General features: G+C 40.1%; 3 protein-coding genes across 5 annotated transcripts in view; 1 reads left to right on the top strand and 2 right to left on the bottom strand.

Annotated features, from left to right (window-relative positions):
- Window positions 1–5876: 5876 nt before the first annotated feature.
- On the bottom strand, window positions 5877–7576 carry LOC102295591 (growth arrest-specific protein 1). Its single transcript, XM_005929768.3, has one exon. The coding sequence runs from the start codon at window positions 7124–7126 to the stop codon at window positions 6347–6349; it is 780 nt and encodes a 259-aa protein (XP_005929830.1). The 5' UTR covers window positions 7127–7576; the 3' UTR covers window positions 5877–6346.
- A 10649-nt stretch (window positions 7577–18225) lies between these two features.
- Window positions 18226–20965, bottom strand: fbp1b (fructose-1,6-bisphosphatase 1b). 2 transcript variants are annotated; one of them, XM_005929766.2, is made up of 8 exons: window positions 20719–20965; window positions 20176–20338; window positions 19826–19918; window positions 19314–19454; window positions 19093–19230; window positions 18841–18960; window positions 18544–18733; window positions 18226–18452 (listed from the first exon to the last, which is right to left on the bottom strand). In XM_005929766.2, exons 1-7 carry the CDS (start codon window positions 20886–20888, stop codon window positions 18545–18547), a joined length of 1014 nt encoding a protein of 337 aa, XP_005929828.1. In that variant the 5' UTR covers window positions 20889–20965; the 3' UTR covers window positions 18226–18452; window position 18544. The 2 variants fall into 2 exon arrangements, with proteins under 2 accessions (XP_005929828.1, XP_042079183.1); XM_042223249.1 differs by having other exon boundaries at window positions 18226–18449.
- Window positions 20966–22492: 1527 nt separating this feature from the next.
- The window catches only part of LOC102293970 (KN motif and ankyrin repeat domain-containing protein 1), an 18088-nt gene continuing 17175 nt past the window's right edge, over window positions 22493–23405 (top strand). For both annotated transcript variants that reach the window (XM_014335983.2, XM_005929762.2), the window contains exon 1: window positions 22493–22638. The gene's annotated coding sequence lies outside the window, so the exon portion shown is untranslated. The remainder of the gene's footprint in view (window positions 22639–23405) is intronic.

The following is a 23405-nucleotide window of genomic DNA, read 5'->3' as shown; positions in this document are numbered from 1 at the left end:
AAGGCAACTGGGTGGAAGGAAAACTGACAACTGAGGACAAATAGAGACCGTCAGTGGACAGAGACGAGAGATTTGGAGGTGCTGGACATACAGCAAACATAAAGGATGACCATCCTTCTTTGTTTATATGTAATTAAAAGCCCCCAAAATATCTTTGAAATCTTAAAGGATCATAAGGCATTAGAATAGAATAGAATAGAATTCAACTTTATTGTCATTGCACATGTCACAGGTACAGGGCAACGAAATGCAGTTTGCATCCATCCAGAAGTGCTTTAGCCATGATATAGATATATTACAATATATATCTATATAATGAATGTGGAACTTGAAATAAATGTAATTCTTGTGTTTAATACTGTTTATGAGTGCTAATGAAAATTAAAAATACACCTTGTATGCTGCCATTCCTGGAGAATACATGATCCATTGTGGATTTTGGATCAAAACTTTACTCGTTTTAGTTATATGCCTGCAACTCGGTATGCAGCATGTTCTATACGTACATGTTTGAGAGGAGAACGCTGCATCCCGGTTGAAATTTTCCTGAAAAAAGTACATAGCATGTGTAGTTTACAAATTGTGTGTAGTTTGGATTTACAAATTCCAAATCAGAGAAATAATGTCAATGAAATGTGTTTTGGTTTCCGTTTCCTGTCCAGCACATTTGAAAAGCATCAATCTTATTGCCAATAATATTACAAACACCTGTGCTTTTTATAATGTGAGAAGTCACAAGTCCGGTGCTGTAATATACAGTGCCCAACCTCTTTTTCACTGTTTTCCTTCCTTTTGTGAAATACTGGCACTGGAGTGGGAGGTTTTTCCAACATTGTGCTGCACAAGGCCTCATCTTTGACATACTGTGGCGAAGTATTTTGTATGTATTACATTTTCCAATATCAGATTTCTGGGAGTATCACTTGCTGTCATTGCTTAAAGAGTAAGTCCAAAAGATTGTGTGTTTGTGTGAGCGTGCATATGTGTACATTTCTGTGTGAGTAAATGGGTGTGTGTCTACTTGAAGGTTGTGTGTGGGGGAATGAATGCATACTTGAGAAATAACCATGGGGGGTGGTGGCCCCTGGCCTTTAGGATGTCAGCATAATGGAGTAAAACTTTGGGACCGTATTGAGCTCCAGGGAAACTCCATTCACTGCAGTCAGCAACCCAGCCTCAAGCCATTATCTTAGTGGAAAACGTTTTGTTCTTAACTCCGTCCTTAGCAGCACCATTTGCAGAAAATAATGAACTCCTCTTCATCAATAGACTGCCCAGTTCTCTCTTTTTTTCTTTTCTTTTTAAGAAATATTAAACACATACTACATGCTGAATCACACGGGACCGTGTGAAAATTTGCACTCTAAGAACTCGTTTGGATAACTTAATAGTTTAAATTCTACAATGTTGTAGTCATTTTTTTGTAGAGGGACAATATTTATGCATATTTAAACTGCATACTGCATATTTTTATATACATCTGTATTTGATGTGCTATGAAGGAACTGTGATAAATACTAAATAATAATATGCTTTTCCTTTATCAAATAGTGTATGATAGCGGTCCTCAACCTTTTTTGCGCCACAAACCGGTTTATGTCTGACAATATTTTCACGGACCAGCCTTTAAGGTGTCGCGGATAAATACAGCAAAATAAAACCAGTACTGGTAAAAAGAAAAAGATTTATTCATAACACGTGGGAAAAGACCCAGTGAAACCGAGTTAACGATAAAAATGATTAAAAAACATAACGATAAAAACTGATAAAAACCCTGAAAACCATAAATTTTCACACCCGAGCTTCAACTCTTGCGGCCCGGTACCAAACGACTCATGGACCGGTACCGGTCCGTGCCCCGGAGGTTGGGGACCGCTGGTCTGTGAAGTATCTGGTTATTCACAATGGGGGAAAATAAGATTTGGCGTCACTTAAATAAAATACACTTCACTTTGATATAGTTATAACATGCAAGTTATTCTACTTGATAAAAATTCAACTTAAATCATAAAGTTCTTCACTTTGCTTGTTTCTCCAAAGCTGCAGAACAAATGCTCAGTTTCCATTTCTGTGGCATTGTTTTTGAATCTCGCAAACATTTGCTTTCTGTGAGGAACAGGTAACAAAAAGCCCGAAGAATAGTGTGAAACTACCCCGCCTCACACTCTTAAATGACTAACACAGTTGGAGTCGCCCCCACCCCTCTTCCCTGGGTCACTAAATGCATTGAAATTTTAGAGGGCTGCTACGGCAGATTACTTCACACAGCTGTCCCAGCACCGTGGAAATGAAGTTATACCCCTTGTCAGCGATGTTTTGTGTTCCCTCTCTAACTCCTTGAGAACTTGCTCTTCAGCAGGATTGCAGGAGGGAACCGGGGGGAGGGAACCAAAAGACAATTCCTCTCCAGCTATCCACGAGAACCTGATCTGATTGGTTGAATAAATATTCCCTCTTTGCATCATAATTCAGAGAGGCTAGAAAACCCCTGACATTCAACGCCCTCTCCCAGTCCAATCCCTTCCCCCATTAACCCTGAATCATAAATCAACCCCCTCCTCCACCTTCCCAACCTCTCTAAAGCTCCGGGTACTCCCTTCCTCAGGCTCATCTCATAACCTCTTCTTGTTGTGGGTCACTGGGGTTTATTCACTTTACATTGCTGTTGCAGTAAGTTTGTTTACTTTTGATCACAGCTAAAGGGTTGCCCATATCTAAAGAGGCATTTAGAAACTTTAATGCTTGTAGCTTTTTGGGAATGAAATCAAACAATCATCCTCCCACAAAATATAAATCAATAAATTCAAGTCATTTCATTTGAGTTTTATTGTCACTTTTTGTGCAATTCACAAAAAATGAAACTATCCTTTTGCTACAATAGATTCTCTCAAATCTTTTGCTGCTATGTGATCTATAGTTTAGGGTTATGCTACATTAATACTCAAACTGAACATGTTGATATTTTGCAGGTGCAAACTTTGATCTTACAGAGCTACAACAAATAGTTCTAGTTATTATTATCCTTTTTCAGATTAATCATTTACATGTGTTTAATGAGACTGAAGGGATGTCTAATGTCTAACCAAGTAAGATGCCTCACTCACTGTTTGAGAGTCTGCATGGGTTTCAAAATAAAAGGGAGAACAGTGGTAGTTTCTGCTGCTTTTGCTTACCTTTTCCTTTTTGTTTACCTCTGTCTATTCCAGCTTTGGCTTTCTTACACATAACAACTTGTTGCCCTTGAAACGTCTTTTTCTTTCTTTACTTTCTTACTTTCTTTGTTTCGTCCCTTTTAACTTCATTTCTGTGGGTTCACCTCAGGCAAACTAGAGCATAATTGAATTAAAGCAGTTCTCCAAGACTGCGAGTATCCAAATAAGCTCAGCAGAAAAAAGTCAGGCTGGCGACTGAGCTGCTTTAGAAGTCCAGTGGCACTGTCACAGGAAATGACTTATTTTATTGCCACTGAGCTAAGAAACAGGTTGGGACATCAAAATAAACCACGGGATTGGGCCAAATACATTGAATTCAAATAACATATTTCATAGTTTAGATGTTCTTTTTTTTATTTTTAGCCAATAACATTTGAAGCATAAAAATAACAAAATGATAAGAAGTTGCATATGAACGACCGTGGACTGCCTGAATATTGTCTGCAAAGTAAACAATAAAAGTAATAAAAATGTGCCTGTCTGCTTTGACACGGCATATTCTAGAGGTCGAATGATTTGAGGTGGCCCACCTCTGGCCCAGAGGGGAGGATGGCCGAGCAACAGTTTGAGTTATGATGAGGCAATTTTAATGAGGTTGTGCTCCGTGCACGAAAAAAGCCCCTGTTGACTCTTTTCTGTTTCAGCACAGGGAATGAAACACTACTTTCCCATTTTTCTTTGGTACCAAAAGTTAATTGAAAACATTTCAGGGCAATGTATTGTCGGGGCCCCCGTATGACTCTCATCCCTTCATTATCCCAAACAATAATAAAAAGGCATTACAATTATTAATGGTTGGATTGGAGGCCTGCTCTCTTAAAGTGCCAGTACCAGCCTTTTTCTTTTCATAACAAAGACCCAGAAAGGCCCCTTCTGCATAACTTTTTTTTTAACAGTTACGACCTTTCTAGGATTTATTATTTGGGTTATTCTGTTTACAGCTGTCAATTAACAGCTGATGTTTTCCACAGTGTAGTCAGTGTACAAAACTGAAGGAATTTATCCTCCTAGCCTCTGATAGAAGTTGGAGACAATGACTATATACTTCTATATACTTATTTATAAGTAAACCAAAACAGATGAAGAACTGTTAACAGAGCGTCAGCAGGAATTAGACTGAGCCATTAAGCTAAACTCTCTCACATAACTCCTCTCTCTCTCTCTCTCTCTTCTTCTGAGGTAGCTGCCTCTTCATGCTCCCCCCCCACTTCCAAACACTAGGACAGAGTGAATGAAGTGCAACTCGTATTGTGCCAGAGCACCATTGTGTGTGTGTGTGTGTGTGTGTGTGTGTGTGTGTGTGTGTGTGTGTGTTGGGGGGTGGGGGGGTTGTCTCTGCATAATAGAGGTGCCACTTGACTTTTCCTTCATCAATGGGCCCATCTCTTTTTATTTAAAAGCAAAATGGCTGCCATTATTGGTTTCAAAGCACCAGAAGGACGGGACACTGGCTGTTTCGGTATACTGAGCTGACTGACTCATTGCATGAGTCACAGGCATGTAGACAGACAGCATGTGTCACTGCTATCACTGATTAAACATAGTTGTCACAAACAATTCAATGACTCTGGGCAACATCTTTGCAACGCAGTACAGGATATGGATTTTTACAGGTTATTATGATACCACTGACCTTTTAATCTGGGTTAAGTTAGCTCTAGATTTTGCTGAGTGGTACTGACACTTAATATTGCAACTCAGGTATGGTTTAAATAGCAAAAAATACCAGTGGTGTAAATGCAGACCAACGAATGAATGAAATGATTACTTGCGACATTGAAGAATGAAAACCATAAATTGTGTTATTTTATGTTATAAAATAAAACAGAATACTGTGAATAAACCACTTCAGCATTCTCCTCTGATGAATACACACAACGCCAAAACTATGCTTATATGCAAACTACTACTCCCAACATAGATGTTTACATCAGCGCTGTAACTTGCACTATTATATCAACCGATTCGCACTATAACCAGGGTTATCTGTATTTAATTTTATTCAATTTAATAACGGTACGGTACTCTGTTTTTGGTAACCATTGTCCTTGATGTAAATATGTAAAAATTGTGTATGTTTCTGATCTGTGTCTTGTGTACTGTTTGTTTGTACATGTGTCTTTCTTGCTGCTGTTACACCCAAATTTCCCCTTGTGGGACAATTTAAGGATTATTCTATTCTATATACTAGAGAAATACACACGGAAGTCCAAAGACAAAAATAGTTTTAAAAATGCTATTTATTTAATGTGCATGTACATTCAAAGGTCTGTGTTCATAATGGGCACTTAATATCTTCATTCACCCAAACACAGACACGTTGTCTTATAATCAGTGTGCCTTTGTTAAGACTTTGGACAAACACACGGGGTGAAAATAAACAAACCGACTGAATACTTCTCCACAAATCCCAAGGAGGAGGGTTTTGGCCTTCTGCAGTCTGTTTGAGTTTGGAATTAACACTTTATACCTTAAGCAAACACCATGTTTTCAAGGTCATGAGATTCTTTACACAGATTCATTATCCGCCTTGGGATTTAAACACATTTTAGTGGTTTTAATCAACTTTTGGGGTTACTTTTTTAAGTGAAAGTGTTGTAGAGCTTTCACAGTCTTGCTTGTGAATAAAAACGACCTTGAGGCATTTTTGCTTTCTTTTTTTTGTTTTGGATTTTAATGAAGCACATTTCCTTCCTCTGTGGTGATAATGCAGTACAGGACTTTCTTTTAGATACAGTGCAAAATCTCATGTTCTCTCTCTATATATAACACCCAAACAAATATTTAGACAAAATTATTATTATTTTTTTTTTACAATATACTATACAATTTATGTATACCAACATACAAAAATAGCTTCCTTTAAAAGTATAAGATGTTTTTTTTTAAATGTGTAATTGAAATATAACTACTATCTGATCCACAACAGTGACTGACAAACGTCATAAGCCCTGTTTTTAAATACATTGTTGTAGACATGAAGTAGAAGGTTTTGGTTGAGTTATAAAATAGAATGTTCTGATTAGAAGAACACACATTTTTAGTTTGGTCTCTGTTTCTGGTGTCCAGTCCCACGGGTTAGGCTCCTGTCTGGTCTAACTGTCCCCGATAGTAGGCACCTTTTCCCACTCTTTTCAGATAATTTTGGCTAAAACCAGAATGGTAGTCAGCGTATTGAACACAGCAGTCTGAAAATGTGCGGTGTCACTTGAGTTTTCCACATATGGCTCATCCTCCAGATCCATATAATCATTCTCAGTGTCCTCCTCGGAGTCTGAGAAGCCGCTTCCCGCGTACCTGTCACTGGAGTCGGAGCAGAAAGTTTTCATGCTGACTTTGATGTACTCACATATGTTCCTTTCGGTGCCGTCGCACACACAGGTGTCCAGCTGCTGCGCTTTAGGTATGGAACGCATGTTGGCTATCACTTTGCGACACGCATCTGAGCACCTTTCTCCACCGAAAAGTTTGCGGCAGTGATATAAATAATCCCCCATGGCAGAGCTGCAGTGCGGGTCCATTTCACACTGCAGCCGGGCCTCGGTGCAGCCCATGGTGCTAGTCCGCGGCAGGCACGGCTCGATGGTCCGTTTGGTGTTTCTGCAGTTCGGGTCCTGGGCGCAGTCGCAGTCCTCCAGAGCCGGGCCGCTCCGGGTTAAATTGAGCTGAATCAAAGAGGACACGCAGTGACTGGGGCACTTTTTGCGTTCCCCGCTCAAAACAGACGCGCAGGCATAGATGTACTGATTGTAGGCGTATTGGCACTCTGGCTCTGCATGACACTTCAGGATGGCTTTCCAGCAGACCAGTCGGTGGCTGTGGTTGGGAGATCCGACACAAAGACCGAGGATTAGGATCAACACGCCGTATATAAAAACCGTTGTTCGCTCCATCAATGTGGCACGACTTCCCATTTCCTCCGAGAATGAATCTTAGAAAAGCGTTACTCCATCCTGTCGCATCAACAGTTCAGAGAGCTACTCCCTGATGATTTTAGATCACGTCACAAGTCGGTGACTTGAAGTTAGCGGTGCGCCACAAAGTAGGCACAACAAGCGCATCACGTTAAGATCCTAAAAGTTCCGAAATCCATAACAAAGTTCCACTTTCCCCCCTTCCGTCCGTGCGGTTCCCTCTCTAGTGGCCTCACTTTTGCATCTGTCGTCCACAAAAAAAAAGTTTTGGTGAAGTTTACAAGGGAAAAAAAGAAAAGAAAAAAGAAAGACCCACAGCTTGTTTATTCCACATGCAACTGGGAACACTCGATCCTAAAGTCACTCTTTTCACTATTAATCCACATCCACTCCAGCTGCAACCGCTTTGAAATGCGGGTTGTGTAGTTGTGGGGTGACTAGGTTCCGCAGGGACCGCGTCCCATTGGTCCGATAAACTGTTTTGATTCGCTCGTCACACGCGGTCGTGACGCAGACCGCTGAAGACCGTAATTGATGTATGTGTAGAAATCTTTTACACGTTTGTCATCTCATTGTGATGAAATGAGTACTGTGCAATACTGCAAATTTTGGAATGATACAAAGTAAATACGTTCTGAGTTTTAAACTATAAAGGCAGCCTTCTTAGGGAAGATCAGCCTGTCGTGATTTAAATCTTCAACATTTTAATGATACTTTGTACAATAACAAATCAACACAACAAAAGCTAGTGCATATTTGGGGTACATTTTTTCATACGTCCCCCCCCCCCCCACACACACACACACACACAATTTAAGACAATTCAGTGGGCTACTTACTGAACTTAGACAATAGAAGCGCAAAGTATCGATACTGTCGCGCTAGTATCTCTCTGATACCAGCGTTGGTTATCGATACTATTGATGTTTGGATCCACCTCTAGTGAAAACTCTTATAGAGGTAAATATTTGCCCATTTGTGTTTTAGGACACCACACGTTGCAGTTATTATGGAAATTATGTTCTTTCTGTACCAATGTCTTGCTTTGCAGCTTTAAATTACCCTAGATTAAAATTAGAATTTAAAACATGCATAATAGACAGTCATTCAAAACTGCTCATCCCTGCGATGAGACTTGGGTACAATGAAGCAGAATGTCTTTGGAAAACATCGGAGTTCTGCAGCCTCCCTGCAGGCAGAAACAACAGCTGCTAAAACACATGCAGCGCTCCTGTCTTACACTTTCCATCATAAAACTAGCATGGAGTCCATATGATACACCATACCCAAGAGTTCTGTACTAACACATTCACACACATTAGTAATAACATTACAGCTCAGAGATTTTAGAGCTATGGTTTCCACATATGAAGCTGGGAAAGTACCAGATGCCTCCACAGCAAAAAAAAAAAAGTAAAAGAAAAAAAATTAGATATGGCTCTTTTTGTTTCAACAGTCCATCCTGTGCAAGTGTAAGCAAGTAGCTGTGCAAAATCCAGTTCTTTACCATTTGGTAAAGGGTATTTCCTATTTCCTAACAATAACACTTAGCAAGGAAAAAGAGGGATTAAAAACTGCAGGCACATGCAATGTAAACAAACATTAAGCGTGCAGGCTCCACAAATAAGAAGAGAATAGATCTGTTGGGGGCCAGGAGAACAAAGTGTAGGGAAAGAAGCCACGTCTGACCTCGTCACTTCACCAAACGATGACCACAAAGATCTGGCAGCTCTCGATTCTTGGACCCCCCGATTCCAATTAGAGAGATTAGAAAGGAGTCAAGACAAGTGCAGAGTAGTTTCTTAGCCAAACAACCCAAACACCCTCCTTCAGCCTCATCCAGCTGGCATTCCAGAGCAACAGGCTGGCTACAGACTCAATTTAGAGCAACATCAAAGTGGAGGTTAGAGAAAGCTCAAATGGTGAACTGCTCAAGGATTCCCATTAACTACAAAGAAACTGACATCATCCAGGACTGCTTAGGCAAAACACGGCCCTTAGCAGAAATCGAAATGCTGCAGACCAACAATACTCTATTTGTTTGTTTGTTTGTTCCTTATGTTCAAAGTTCGGTTAGAATTCTCAGAAATACAAAGCTGCTACAAATGGTTTTTTGAGCGTAAATTAAAGAAAAAAGCCAGGTCACACTTGTGTTTCACTTCTTTAAAAGGAGTTCATAATGCACAGCAGAACCCAACTCCCATCCGTGTTGGATTACAGCCAGTTAGGAACAACAGCCAGATTCAGTGGAGCCAGCCGCTCTGTATGATGGATGAGGCAAATGCTCTCCCCCCAAACTGTACCTCCTAAATTACTCCAATAGATCACTTACATTTTCTGCTTTTATACCAAAACTTCTCACGTTGCTCTGATGGAAATACAAGGCCAGCGTCTTGCATGGTCTTGTCCTACTTTTCATTCTGTTCATTTTATTTCAAACGAGTATCCCCAGATCCTGGACATGCAGTAGTTCAGGGGGATTTGTAAGTAATAGTGTTTCCAGAACTGGAATGCGGTTCCCCAGAGTAGATTTGTAAATACACATGCAGAGACAGACATATTCCTCAGTTTGTCTCCACTGCTGTCAGAAGTCATTACACACAAGCTGAACTGCCAGAACAATTAACTGGACTTTGTATTCAAGTGCTTCCAAGTCCTGAGAGAGGCAGCAAAAGAAGTGGGGGGCAGAAAAGGAGTCAGTATTAAGAAGCTGCCAAATGTTTTGCTGTCGACATTTTTTCATTTTTGCTCTGCCTCTGGAAAGTTCTCAGATGTCTGTCTCAAATACGCTGGATTCAGAGGTTCTTACACAAAAGGCAGAAATTATACAGTTTTGTGAAAACAAGAAAACAGCTTAGTCTTGATGGTGGATAGTTTTACATGCATATGCAGTATAAGTGTCATCTCAAATTAGGGTGAAAACACAGCAAGTCATTTGGTTTTCCAGGTCTGCATCTGCAAGATTACACGAGAGGGATCACATCTCAGGGATCTCAGTAATTTTAGCTTTGCTAACAGAATGGCAGCAAGGTCGGCACACAATGAAAAAAACCAAAAAAACAAAACAACGACTGTGGCATAGAATCAGAGATGTTATAAGAACTTTGGATCCAGTGTCATGAAAACAATCGTTCCCAGAGAATTAAAGGATTGAAAGTCTTGTTTTTAGGCTAATTTTGTTGAAGAATTCTGGGTTATGTTAAATGAATCTTAACTTTGATTACTTCCTGCCTTTTCTGTCACCCATAGAATGTAAACAGAATATATGGACACAGTCACCATTATGTCACACACTAGTTTTGAGCTACTGCTTTGAAACTGGACTTGACTGTATGTGTCCGAGAGTCAAGCAAACACCTAACGCTGGTCCCAGAACCTCCCATTATTAACTTTGATATGAACTGGGATTCATACTGAAAAAGAAGAAGGTTAGGAAAATAATCTACAGTCCTCTCCTTGGAGAAAGAGGTGAAAAAAAACCATTGGGTGTATCTCACTGAGAAGCCACGTACACTACACACCCATATAGCAGCAACTTGTCAATCACACAGGAACCACACATGTAAGCATACACTGCTTTATCATTTTTAAGTTTAAATACGACCACAATGTACAAAATAAAAAATCCTGCTCTAATGAAGAAGACCTGAAAATAGTAAGTAGAACCATGATTTCACTAGGAATATGCTCAGAGAGGCAATAAATCAAGTTAAAAGCAGAGAAATTTGATCACTGACTTTTGTACATTTCAACTTCTTTTCACAAGGAGAGTTACCCCTGCTGGCAATAAGAGAGAACGGAGGTTTAATGGAGGTTTGATTTGACCTCACATTTCAGACCAGGAAGGGCCACCATGAACGTTAAATAAATGAATTTTTTAGAAACTTTTTGTTAATTATAATTATAATCAATCAGTTAGTTAGTTAGTTGTTGATATTAAGGGAGTTTTTCCTTTCCAGTGCTTGCTCATGGGGGTTTGTCTGATTGCTGGGGTTTTCTCTTCATTATTTTAAGGTCTTTACTGTACAATATAAAGTGCCTTGTGACAACTGTTGATATGATTTTGCACTGTGTACATATATTTGAATTGAAATGAATTTAATTTTTGCTTATCAAAGCTCTCAGGCACATAGGCCTAGAAACTGGTCAGCAACCGCTTGTCAGTCTCCGGTTACTTGAAAAAAATGTCTACTCCCCAACCCTTTTTGCAAGCAGTTGCTGGAGGTTACTGGCTGTCACCATGTGAAATCATTCACATAAAAGGTATTGCACCAAAAGGCTCCTTGTCATTGCTATGATTTCTAGCTGACTGCCAAAGTCAACCTTCAAAATTCTCTACCCCCCGAGTGAATGGGACTTTAGCAATAGATTTCACAGCAAATTTCCAACCAGTTGGGGAATACACAGTGACAGATGACTGCCTGAGGGACTGGGGGCCCAAGATGATTCTGTTGGTAAACTTGTACTAGATTTCATCCTAACATAATGAATTAGCATTAGAGAAACCCATTGCAATGCCTACTCTGTGTACTCACAGACCTGTCTGCATGGTTGTAGATAGTTTTATATATGTAGGCATGTTGATATTTAAGCTTGCAGAATATTCTTTCTCTTTTCATATTGTCCAGACTCTAGCACACCCCCTGTTCTTATCACACCACATATTTTTTAGGATCATACCACATTTCTGTGATTTATTGCACCCCTGTGTGGGAAGCGGTGCACCACAGCAGGAAAAAAGATTTGACTGACTTTGAGCTCAAAGACGAGAACAAAACTACAAGTTCAAACACAGGTCATCCTGGTGTGTGATGTGAGGAATAACAGATTTGTTTTGCTGTTCTGGTTTCCCATCAGCAAGACTTTAAAAATTCCTTTGGCTTGCTTTATGGAACAAACTAACACCACAGGGAGTAAGCCAACATTACAAAAGACTTGTGTTGTGTGTTCCTCTTGACAATTTTGGAAGAAATCAAATGGGGCCTCTTAAACTGATTGGAACAGAGAGTTAAGCTTCAGATAGAGCAGTAGACACTCGTTTTGCCATCACAAAGTGGCATCAATGACGGAAATGCACTCAAGAGTCGGTCAAGCGGCGGCTTTCGCCTCCCTCCGATGGTGCATCTGGAAGAAGACACTCTCACCACTCTCATCACCTGTACTGCACACTGGTATTGCCCATTCTTCTCTGTGGATCTGAGACCTGTTTCATTCTCAAGCATGACCTCAACAAGCTCAAGGTCTTCCGAATGTGCTGTTTGCATCAGATTCTCCGAGTGTCCCTCTGTGACCGTCTCAGCAACACCACGATACGTAGTCAATGTCACCAGCAGCCTTCAATGGAGGAGCTGATCCAGAAGCGACGACTCTCACAAATTAAAAAGAGGTCGTGAATTCTGCAGGGCTGTGAGAAGGATGCAGAACAGCCAGTTTTGATTCTGTACACGTAAGCCTTTCCATCTGGCATCTTGCCAGTGACAGGCACGTTTAAACTCAGTCTTTCAGGCATAGCTGCTGTTTCAGGAGACCGAAGACAAGATGTGGCCTATCCTAACATTTGCCTGCGTAATCACAATGATGTTCAGAATTAAAGACACTGTATGAGTAGCATGGGCCATTGTTCCCAGAAGATTCTGGCAGAGTATTTTTGGAAAGCTGGGGCTAGACATAGTAAATATATACTGGCTGGTTTCTGAGATCCTGCTGAGTGTCAGCAGTTTCTGTTGTACAACTCAATTTGACAAAGTTTTATATGGTGTAGACCAAGACATGCACAATAAGTGTTAGGACAGTGAGACATTCCTCGTACAAAAACATCTACAAATGTACAATTACTTTTGTTACAATACTAACCCTACAAGGAGAAGAAATACAGGCTTCAGTTAATGAAGACGTTGTGGTCAGAGCTCAGATGAGGCTATCTTCAGTGACAGTAACCACATGCATGCCTTTAATCCAAACACACCACCCTTTTTAAGGCGCAGCACTGGTGGTGGTCTGGCTCAATTGTCCTCATCCATGACACCACAGAATAAATCAAGAGCATTTGAGGAGACTCTTTTTTCTGCTTCTGTATACAAATGCTGCAAAAGTCCTCGGTACTCGATTTGAACCACCTCAAATAAAAATAAGAGACACCAACCTTTCTGCAGAATCATTTCAAGGACACGCAAGCAGGATAATGTTTTGTCCTGATGTACTGATCCATGTCAACTATTTTCCTGCCATTAAGTAGTCATTATGTATATACTCTATATCTCTTATGTGTTTTTGGTCATGCTGTGCTCATGAGCATTAATATTTTCTAGTGAAATAGTGGCCAAAACATTTTCTGGCAGCTTACACAAGAGAAAAGCAATAGTTACAAAAAAAGCTTTGGGTGGATTACCGGAGTGGGTATTTTATTGTACTACAGTCACTCGGATGTCAGACTGAAGCTTTTGGCTTTTAGATGTGGGAACATGAAATGGGGTCTCATGTGTAGTGACCATGGAAACTCCAAGAAAAAAAAGTATTTGATGAATGAAGTACTGGGTACAAATATGGATTCTTACTGGATGGGGAATTAAGTATTTGCAGTGACAGCTCCAGTCAGGGTGGTCTGGGAACACAGAGTTTGTTTAATTTAAACATGGGCTCTCTGGGTCTGTGTGCTGTCACTGTGCAGAGAAAAGCTTTGCCAGTCAGATGGCAGGTCTAATATCTAGCATCATGGAAGAAGTTTTAAAACGCTTTTATGTTTTCTTTCTTTGTGTTGCACAACCAGATGGAAATAATATTTCAAAAACTATTACAAAAGGTCAGTAGTGTGCTGTTTTAGCACGCTAAGATCTAAAGATAAACCCTACTTTATCGATTTCTACCAACGCACCTTGAATGGACTGATAACATCCAACGCAAGTGCTTTATCTTCATTTTTTTCTCATCTGTGGACCAAATTGGATTACAACCAGTCAGTCCTGTGCATTTCTGACTGGATAGAGTAGCTATCATTGCTTCACTCTGGTCATGCTACTCTGCAGGGACATAAACTGGAGAAGCTGCTGTTTTTGTGATTGTCGGCACAAGCAAAACTGATGTGGGATAGAGGGGGAAGGATGTTGATTTTATTGAGTAAGCTGTCAGCACCGCAGATGCACCACAGACAAACAACTATAGCACTCTTCATCAGAGTGTAAGATAAACAGAGCCTGTCTGGACATAGGCTGGATGTCAGTCAGGTAGTGAAGTGACTCCAAAAGCAGACGGCAGCTAGTGGCCCGCTGTGGTTAAGGAGGGAAAAAGGCAAAAACAAAATGTAACAGGAAAAAAAAATTGAAATCAGAAATGTCAGTGATACCTGATTTATTTGAAATTTTCTTTCATGCTGGCTAACATTGCTGTTTCAACCCTCTGTTAATGTGGTATTTTTTTGTCTGATAGCTCTTTTTTGGGAAACAAATTTCTTTAAAACACAGTAATTCACACATTTTAAATACTTGTTCCAAACATACTCCAATCATTCAGACTGAATAAGACTGTTATCTTGTCTTATACATGAGTGAACACAAACAGTACGCATGCATGCACACTCTCACACACACACACACACACACACACACACACACACACACACACACACACACACACACACACACACACACACACACACACACACACAGTAGCCAGGGGAAAATGAACAGGCTGAGTTTTGCTTTTCCTGCAGAATCTAAATATTGACTCTGTAACCTATAATCATACACAGTCTGAACAAAATTGAAATAAACAAGAGTGCCTGAAATGTGTAAGTGTTAGGCGGTCTCATGGGCACTGAGGCCCTTGAATGCTGACACTGACAAACGCACATTAAAAAGGAAGTGGTTTAGATTTCAGAGAAAAGCAGACAGTATGGATTCCACCCAGCATACTAGGGCTACATAAATTATTCTGCATTCTGTATACAAAAGAGCTCCTTCAAAAGCACCGGGCCTTCAGCTTCTGATCAAACATCTGCTTTAAGTTGACAACGGTTAGCTTTTATGAGTCACATACAATTTTCTCACATCTTATTTATTTTTTAATTTAAGTAATAGTAATTCCATTATGCTCTCAGGGGAGCTTTAGACTTCACAGTAAATTTCCAAGTGACATCAGCAGCCATCGATGCACGCAACCATGTTATTATTGTGTTGCGACAGTGTTCAATTCATTCAGATATATTCCAGACATACTTATTTTTATTTTCCGTGATGGAAGCTACTGTAGGCTATAATTCAGCCTGTATATGCTGACTTTGTAGTCGCTGTTGTTCTACACACAGCAGTGACTGCTTTTCTAAATAAACTTGATTGATTGAATGAGGCATTTTCTGCTGGATCTTTTTGTTTTTCTCTGTGAGTCTTTATGGCTCATTAGTGCTGTGGCAAAGCTCAAAGATTTCTGGCACTGCTGAAGCCTGTCAGCATGTTGCTGCTGCCAAAGATCATCAGGAGCTAGCAAAGAACCACAAAGGCTCAAAGAAATGAAATGTGCTCAGCATTATGGATGAATAATAGAAGGGTCTGTACAGACTGCTGTTGCTCTCAAGTGCGCCTCTTCTAGCTGGAGCTAGAAGCTAGTTAGCTTAGCTTAGCGTAAAGAGGGGAAACCTGTTCAAATGTGTCATATTCTTCTCCATTCATTGCTAAAGCTCACTTTTTAAAACAGAAGTTTTCATTTGAGATCAGTGCCAGTGGCCAGTTACTTTAGCTCAGCGTAAAAAGGGGAAACCGGGACAAACAGCTAACTTGGGTCTCAACATCGGTTGCCTCAAGGTGCTTTATGTTGTAAGGTATACCCTACAATAATGGACTAACTGAACACCATTTAACCTGGGGGTTAGGGATCCTGGGGATAGTTTGTGCCATTCTGTCTGTTTATTTTCAGGCTGTTTTGGTTGTGCTGAATGAATCTGATATTTCCCAGAGGATATTGTTATTTTTTGTTATTTTTTGTGGCATATCTCTAAGATACGCAAAAACCGCCACATTTTATCCTAAGGCCAAAAATATTTCAAAATACAATTTTTGATCCCACATTTATTTTGACATCAACTAATGCATTTCTTTATGTTAAGATTTTATTTTGGACTACTGGCCTTCAATTTCATTTTTTGGATTTTTCCACCAGGTGGCACTATTTTTTCCATTCAAACATTCCATTCCAAGTGTGTGTGTGTGTGTGTGTGTGTGTGTGTAACATCCACCTTTGAGTCTTTTCTCTTAAAAGGCCACAGTCTGTGTTATAAACTAATTCAATAATTTAAAAAACAACCTTTCAGAGCTTCAAAGATATCTCAGCAGCAAGAACCAAAACAAAATTGGACTTTGTTTTGGTAATGAGCAGTAGTGCACTCATGCACTCATTTTGGAGATGGCAAGACTACAGCACACAGGAGGCTCTGGAAATGATCGTGCGCTATGAGTGTGAAGATGAAGAAAGAGATCAGCTGGAATCCAACTCTGACTCATCTCTATATTTTGGGTCATTAGCATATTTTGGTCTCCCACAAAGATTGCAGCGCTACGTCCCAGCAGCCAGAGGTTTGATTCTGGGACCTACACACGTAACCACCAGCTATGCACTGCTGCCGATGGATGAAATCCTGGCCAAGGCAAACCTGCATGGGAAACACTTAGAGGCTCATGTGGATACAGAGGAACTGCAGGCTTATGTAGGGATGCTCATTTTGGACTGTGTCTACAGGTCCAAAAACAAATCAATTCAAATCTGCAGGGTGCTGCTGCAAGCCCCTTTCTTCAGCCAATGTAAGGGCAGTGTGACTTTTGCACGGATGAAAAAGAGAAGACCTGGCAGCACCTTCTGGGACGCTTACTTGCAAAGACAACGGTGTGTCCATTTGCAGCCCCTGCTCCACCTCAGCTGGAGTCCACAAACTATAATTAATATTTAATATTTATATTTCAGGCTGAAGTAGTTTTAAAATGACTGTGTCATTTAAAGTGGAAAAATATTACTGTGTGATATTTTTACACCATTTCTGGGAAGTCGCCATTTTTTGTCCTTTGGCTAAAAAGGGTCAGGATTTTTAAGGATCATCTGAGGTTTAAACACCACAGCCTCCATGAGTATTGTTGCTAAACATACCCGTTCCTTTATGAACAAAGTGCACCCATCTTCTAATGACTTGAGTTCCAGTAAGAGTATACATGTGAGAAAGCTCAAATCATCTGCTTTCTTGAACACGACAGTGAATTCACTCTACTGAAATGGTCTTCAGAGTCTAATATGCTATGTTGGATCTCAATACAATAAATGTATGCCACAAAGAATGAAGGCAGTTCTGAAGCTAAAAGGGACTCTAACCTGGTGCCAGCAATAATGAAGTCAGTGTATCCCAAATTAGTCCCAAATTAGTCCAGAAAACCTCATTAATAACTTTCTTCACAAGTAATCCTTTTTTAAAGTGAAAGTTCTTCTGATAACCTTTATCCTAAGATGGAACATTTCTATCGTCACAGGAGTGGTCTCTTCCGGGATGATTTATCTTAAATTTCTCTTCTGTATTTTTGCTTTGGTTTGTTTAAACATTTGATCAACTCCTCTCCTCGCTGATTTATAGGTATTTAGACAGCTGGGAAGTAATTGGATAATTTTCCTTGTCCTGGAAAGTCTGGACTTCAGTTTTAAAGTTCCATTGAGTTAAGATGTAATGAAATGGGTTGATTGCTTAGCATTTTTAGCAGCGGTATCAAAGGAAACCATTGTTTTTATGTATAAGTGACACAAGCTGCTCAAATTCAGGAAAAGTCAGAGCTCATAAAGAAGCAGACTGCTTGCATTCCTAGCATGGTTACTCAAACCTGGGCGGAGAGCGTGAAAAAGAGCAGGCTCTGCCCATGCTACCATCACTGAGCACATTTTTAAGCAAAAATCTTGATGTACTGGACTTCTTTCTCATGTAAATATGTGTAAGTGTCCACTCCAGAATATTGGGCTTGTTCAGCAAACTGGGATTCAGCAGTTCTTTTTCTTTCAGATCTGAAATGTGACCTTTGTCCTTATAGGAAAAAATATTGTTTTTACATGAAGACATACCTAACAACCCAGTAAGAAGAACGTGGAAAAACATTTTGTTTTTATTTAAAAAATACAGGGTAACGCTCCACAAATAACACCCTTTAACAGGACAGAATCAGCACAGTATGAGTTCATAGATCCACTGAAGGTCCTGGTTTCTTCATCAGTGCAACAGAGCGACCGAGAAAAATGCAGTGAATGTGCTGACTGAGCCTCTGGATTGTGTTGTCATTGCCGATTTAGGCTGCTCACCACCACATTTGACCTGCTAAATTTGGGGAAATTGAAAAAAAAAATTTAGTTATTGTCCTACATGTTACATCCTTTCATGAGTACACAAAGCAAAATCACACAAGTACCTCATTTGTTGTGCTTTTTGTAGATGGCAATGTATTCCTGCACATCATCAGGGGATCCCAGGACCACGGGTACTCTCTGGTGGATACTCGTGGGCTTGATGTCTAAAACGTTCATGGCTCCAGTAGTGGCCATGCCTCCTGCCTGCTCCATGATGAAGGCCATGGGGTTGCATTCATAAAGCAGCCTCAGCTGAAAAGCAAAACAAAACAGTAGTGACATGATAAGAATATGAAGTATCAGAAAATCTTTCTCTTTTATTTTTTAAATGACCATTTCTAGACGCTCCACCTCCTCACCTTGCCCTTGGGGCTCTTGACATTAGCAGGATATAAAAAGATTCCTCCGTACACCAAAGTACGATGAACATCTGCCACCATTGATCCAATATATCGACTGCCATATGGGGCAGAGCCATCCTGAAAACAAGTAAATGTAGAATTTATGCTTAGATTAACTTCATATTACTCCTCAATGCAGCATTAGAGATTGACCTTTATGGTGGTCAATTCCACATTAGGATTCTCATTTATTTATTTTATTGGCTTTACCTCTGGGAATTTCTTCTTTTGTAGGTACTCGGTCACATCTGGATAAAAGTGCTGTGCATATCCTTCATTCAGACTGTAGATTTTTCCCTTTTTCTTTATCTTCACATCTTGGTCCACCAAGATGAACTCGCCAATTGCCTGGAAAACAGAGGGAAAAAAGCAGTATACTGTCTTATATACGCACGGTCAGGTGACAGTTTTGACGACATCTATTAACTTACAGGGTCGAGCATGAAGCAGTTCACTCCCTGACCAGTGGACAAGACCATCATGGTGGCACTGCCGTACAGGGCATAACCAGCTGCTACAATGTTTCTTCCTGGCTGCAGAGCATCCTGCTCAGATGGCTCCCCATCTGTGGTCTATGTGGAAAGATATCAAAAACTTTAAAGTTATTATTGGAACCACAGGCTATCACATATTGTTAGGACAGGTAAGGACAAGGACACCTTACTGGCAGCGGTATAAACATATGCCCTCTTGTTATTTAGTTCTCAGTTAACCCTGGGACAGCAATGTGTGTTGATCTGGTACTGAATTGGCTGTTATGTTTATGGTATGTCAGCATACTGAGTACATTTAATTCTCTGACGACCAATTATTTCTCTGCAAAGATAAATGTCATTCGAATTGTTGTTAGTTCACTCAGGGCTGATCGGGACACCGCTCTACAGTGTTGAACAACAACAAGCCGATGTGCTTGGAATCTGCATGCACTACCAGCATCACTGACCTTTTTGTAGATGGCGAATATTGTTCCTATGGAGACAAGACAGTCGATGTTGGAGGAGCCATCGAGCGGATCAAAGCAAACGATGTATTTTCCCTGTCAGGTGAGAAGAGGATTTTTTTTATTCTCAAAGTAAAAGAACACATATTAGACCTATTCAGACATTAATATCGTTAGCTTCATAGCATAAGTGCCTAAGTCATTTTTTTGTGTTTTGTGTTTCAGACGGACAGGATGATGCAGCAGTGGTAGGGGAGTAAAGTTAGGCAAAAATCTCAATTTGACCAAAAAATGACTTAGGCACTTATGCTATGAAGCTAACGATATACATCTATAGGTGTGAGTCCACATACGCTGTTGTCCGGTTCCACAATGATGGCCTTCTCATCTTCTTCTGAGACCAGCACACAGGAGGTGAAGGAAGACTTGATCATGTTGATGACTAGGTCATTGGAGAGGACATCCAGCTTCTTTACTTGGTCCCCTGTCACGTTGGTGCTCCCAGCAATGCCATATCTTCAAAGCACAAATACAAACTATTCACTCTGAAGCTATTTAAGAACTCAATAAAATAAATATGATAACAATATTCTATTATAATCTATTATCTGCTTGTCCTCTGCCCCAGGTGGATTTGTGCACACTTGTGCAAGGTTTACCTTTGGCCTGGGGTTAAGTTAAAACTGCTTTATTGGATTGCATGCTGCAGTGCATGTAGCTGCACTAAAGCCAAATATCAAAAGATAATTAAACTGTACAGTATATTCAATAAGAAAAATAAATAACCACTGGTTGCAGGGCTAAACGGTGAAAACTTCCTGAATATTCAGAAGCATCTGGGGTTTTTTTTTGCTACCTTTCAGAGTCTGAATAAAAAAAAAGAATGTAATACTCACAGGTTAGCAATCCCAGCCTTTCTGACAGCAGTGGAAATGGCTTTGACAGCTGTGCAGATGGAGTTGAGCAGGTTTGTCAGTTCGCCTGTTCCTTGGGCCTTTCTGCCTTCCTCCAGAACAAACCTGGTGAGGGTCTGCACATTGGTATCAAAAGCTCCTTTGTCAGACATGTTGCTGTCAGGCGTGGGACTGAGACCTAATGCCCTGAGTGAAACAGGTAAGTGTTTCACCGAAGTTTAAAAAGGGTGGACTGTAGATAGGGGTAGGGACCGGGGTGTGCAACTCTTCTAACCAATCACTGGTGTCCTTTCTGATGCTGGTTGGATCACTTCTGTGACTGTGGGTTTGAAGAGCAAAGTTCAAAGATAGTGAACATTTTAGTTTTTTTTATCAGCATGCACAACTCAATATTTTAAAGTGGATTTCAGTCTCAGTGCAACTTGATTTTGTTTAACTGCATTCATTTCACTGAAGTACGTAACTGCACTCAGATCTTTTAATAGAAACAGCTAAGCTTTTCAGCACCAAGCTCATTTCATTTACAGATGCTCTTTTAAACCGACCATGTATTGTCTGTAGTTTTGCCCCTGTCAGTTTGTGAGATTTAATAGACTTCTGTTACTCAGAAACCTTCAGATCATTATAGAAAATCTGGTGAACACCTTACACCGGACCAACGAACTCAGCACTTTCAAGCATGTAAACATGTTTTCCCTGCGTGATCCTGAAGAGGTGCAAAGTTCAAATGATAGGACTCATTGTACGAGGCAATCTTACCTGACTTCTGTGTTAATTTTCGATGGGTTAATACAACTATGTACGAGAAAATAAACAGTCACATTTATTCACATGAACTGGTGGAGTGTGTCACTGTGTCTCTGCATGCAGATAATTAGGTTATGGTAGTCTCTGTCTGGGAAATCATCAAACTTTTTAAAAAAGTTAAAGGACTCCACACAATCAATGGTGCTGCTTGAGTTAAGCTTACACAAAACGAGTTAGAGAGCTGTTTCACAAACCAAAGTTAAACTTTGGACTTAAAAGATAGCAGGTAGGATAAAAACCTCCAGTGTAATGTAATGTGAGGTGGGTAGTAACATGCTGCAAGCATGCTTTCAAGTCAATAAATTATTTTTAAAAAAAGCAAACACAAAAAACAAGAGGTTTCAGAGAGACTTTTTAAGGCTAGTGTGTGAGAAAACTATGCAGCAGGCGCTAGACACCTTGTCCGTAAGCATCAGTCAGTTAATCCATTTGGGGGGGTATTTTTCGCATGGGAATACCTCAAAAACGCCGCAGGAACAACTTTGGACTCAAAGTGTATTAGAGTGCAGGATGTATTGCTGCACTATGTCCACATGATGTCGCAGTTCAGCTTGGAAATGTGGAATGTCTGGTAAAAGATATATTCCATAAGAGCTCTCTGGTGCTCCGAATCGATTAAACTTTCAGCACTATTAAAACAGCTCTACAAACAGCACCACCCTGCAGGATGTAAGAGTGACTTATTTTTAGCAGGTGCCATTATCCCAAGCCTACAGTTAAATATATGGAAACTACATAAAAATGACTGTTTAACTTTATTTCCCGGTTATGTCACTGGAAAAAAAAATAACTCAGGTAATTAGTTCGGTAATTACTACCCCTGAAACCAGATTCTGAGACCGAAATGATGTGGTGTTTATGCTGTGTAATCGAGTCAACAGAAGAAAGCGCCTCATCAATATTTTAATGACTGATTCCCGTGAGCATCTGCTGTGCGCGTCGACAGCTCTGCGCGCATGCGCGGTATGCATCTCACAGATGCAGAGGAAAAGTTCGTCTAATATCGAAAAATTATTGAGAAAGGAGAAAAGGGGGGAAAGCGGTCTTGTTAGCGTCAAAAATACACGTTTAAGAAAACACGTGCCAACTGATAAGGTAAGCTGTTAATAATACTCATAATATTTAACTTTGCATCACACGAGCATGTTGTATTTGTCCACCTCCTCTCCGAATGCACAGGTGATTTACTTCTTCTCATGTTAAGCAAACAGAGGCTAACTTTTTATAACACGACGGAATAAAACATTCAATTTGAAGTAAGGAAGGAGGAAGGGCTGCAGTTATCTGTCAATTTATAAAAAGTTCAAATATTAATATTAGTTATATAGTTATCATACAAAGTTTTACCCTTTATTAATAATCGCTTGGCACTTTTGTCAGTGAGAAATGTATGGTGGCCCTGAGAGGTCAAACGCACTGTAATTGAAGAAAACACCAGCAAATTGAAAAATGCTGCAAAAAGGCACAAAACCCAACGGAATTTCCATAAAACAAACAAAAAAAAAACCCCAACAACAACAACAAACAAAAAACAGTGAAACAAAACGGACATGTTTTTGGGGAAACAGCTGTGGAAGTGACAGTACTATGTCACTCATGCAATTAAAGCACACTTTACTTTGCTCCTTCACATCACTGATAAACTGCTGCTTCTTTGAAGTGTGACGATGCAATCCTTCATGTTCTGTTTTCTGTATTTAGCGTGCGTTTGTAGTAGAGATGGACTGATCCATATTATGTATCGGTATCGGTCCTATACTGACCTAAATTACTGGATCGGATATCGGAGAGAAAAAAAAATGTAATCCGATCCGAAGTATCACAAAATCAGAGAAGAATCCCAGAGAAGTAAAGTAAGTGTG

Source organism: Haplochromis burtoni, unplaced genomic scaffold (genome assembly GCF_018398535.1).
Source record: "Haplochromis burtoni strain Fernald_Lab_line unplaced genomic scaffold, NCSU_Asbu1 Contig_107, whole genome shotgun sequence".
Lineage (NCBI taxonomy): Eukaryota > Metazoa > Chordata > Actinopteri > Cichliformes > Cichlidae > Haplochromis > Haplochromis burtoni.
This window is presented reverse-complemented; position numbering and strand designations above follow the sequence as displayed.

Excerpts from the sequence above, each read along its gene's own strand:
- LOC102295591 (XM_005929768.3), bottom strand. The coding sequence starts at position 7,126 with ATGGGAAGTCGTGCCACATTGATGGAGCGAACAACGGTTTTTATATAC.
- fbp1b (XM_005929766.2), bottom strand. The coding sequence starts at position 20,888 with ATGTCTGACAAAGGAGCTTTTGATACCAATGTGCAGACCCTCACCAGG. Across the intron at positions 18,961-19,092 it reads AAAAGAAGAAATTCCCAGAG|GATGGCTCTGCCCCATATGG; the intron begins GTAAAGCCAATA and ends ACTTGTTTTCAG. Across the intron at positions 18,734-18,840 it reads TCAAGAGCCCCAAGGGCAAG|CTGAGGCTGCTTTATGAATG; the intron begins GTGAGGAGGTGG and ends TTTGCTTTTCAG.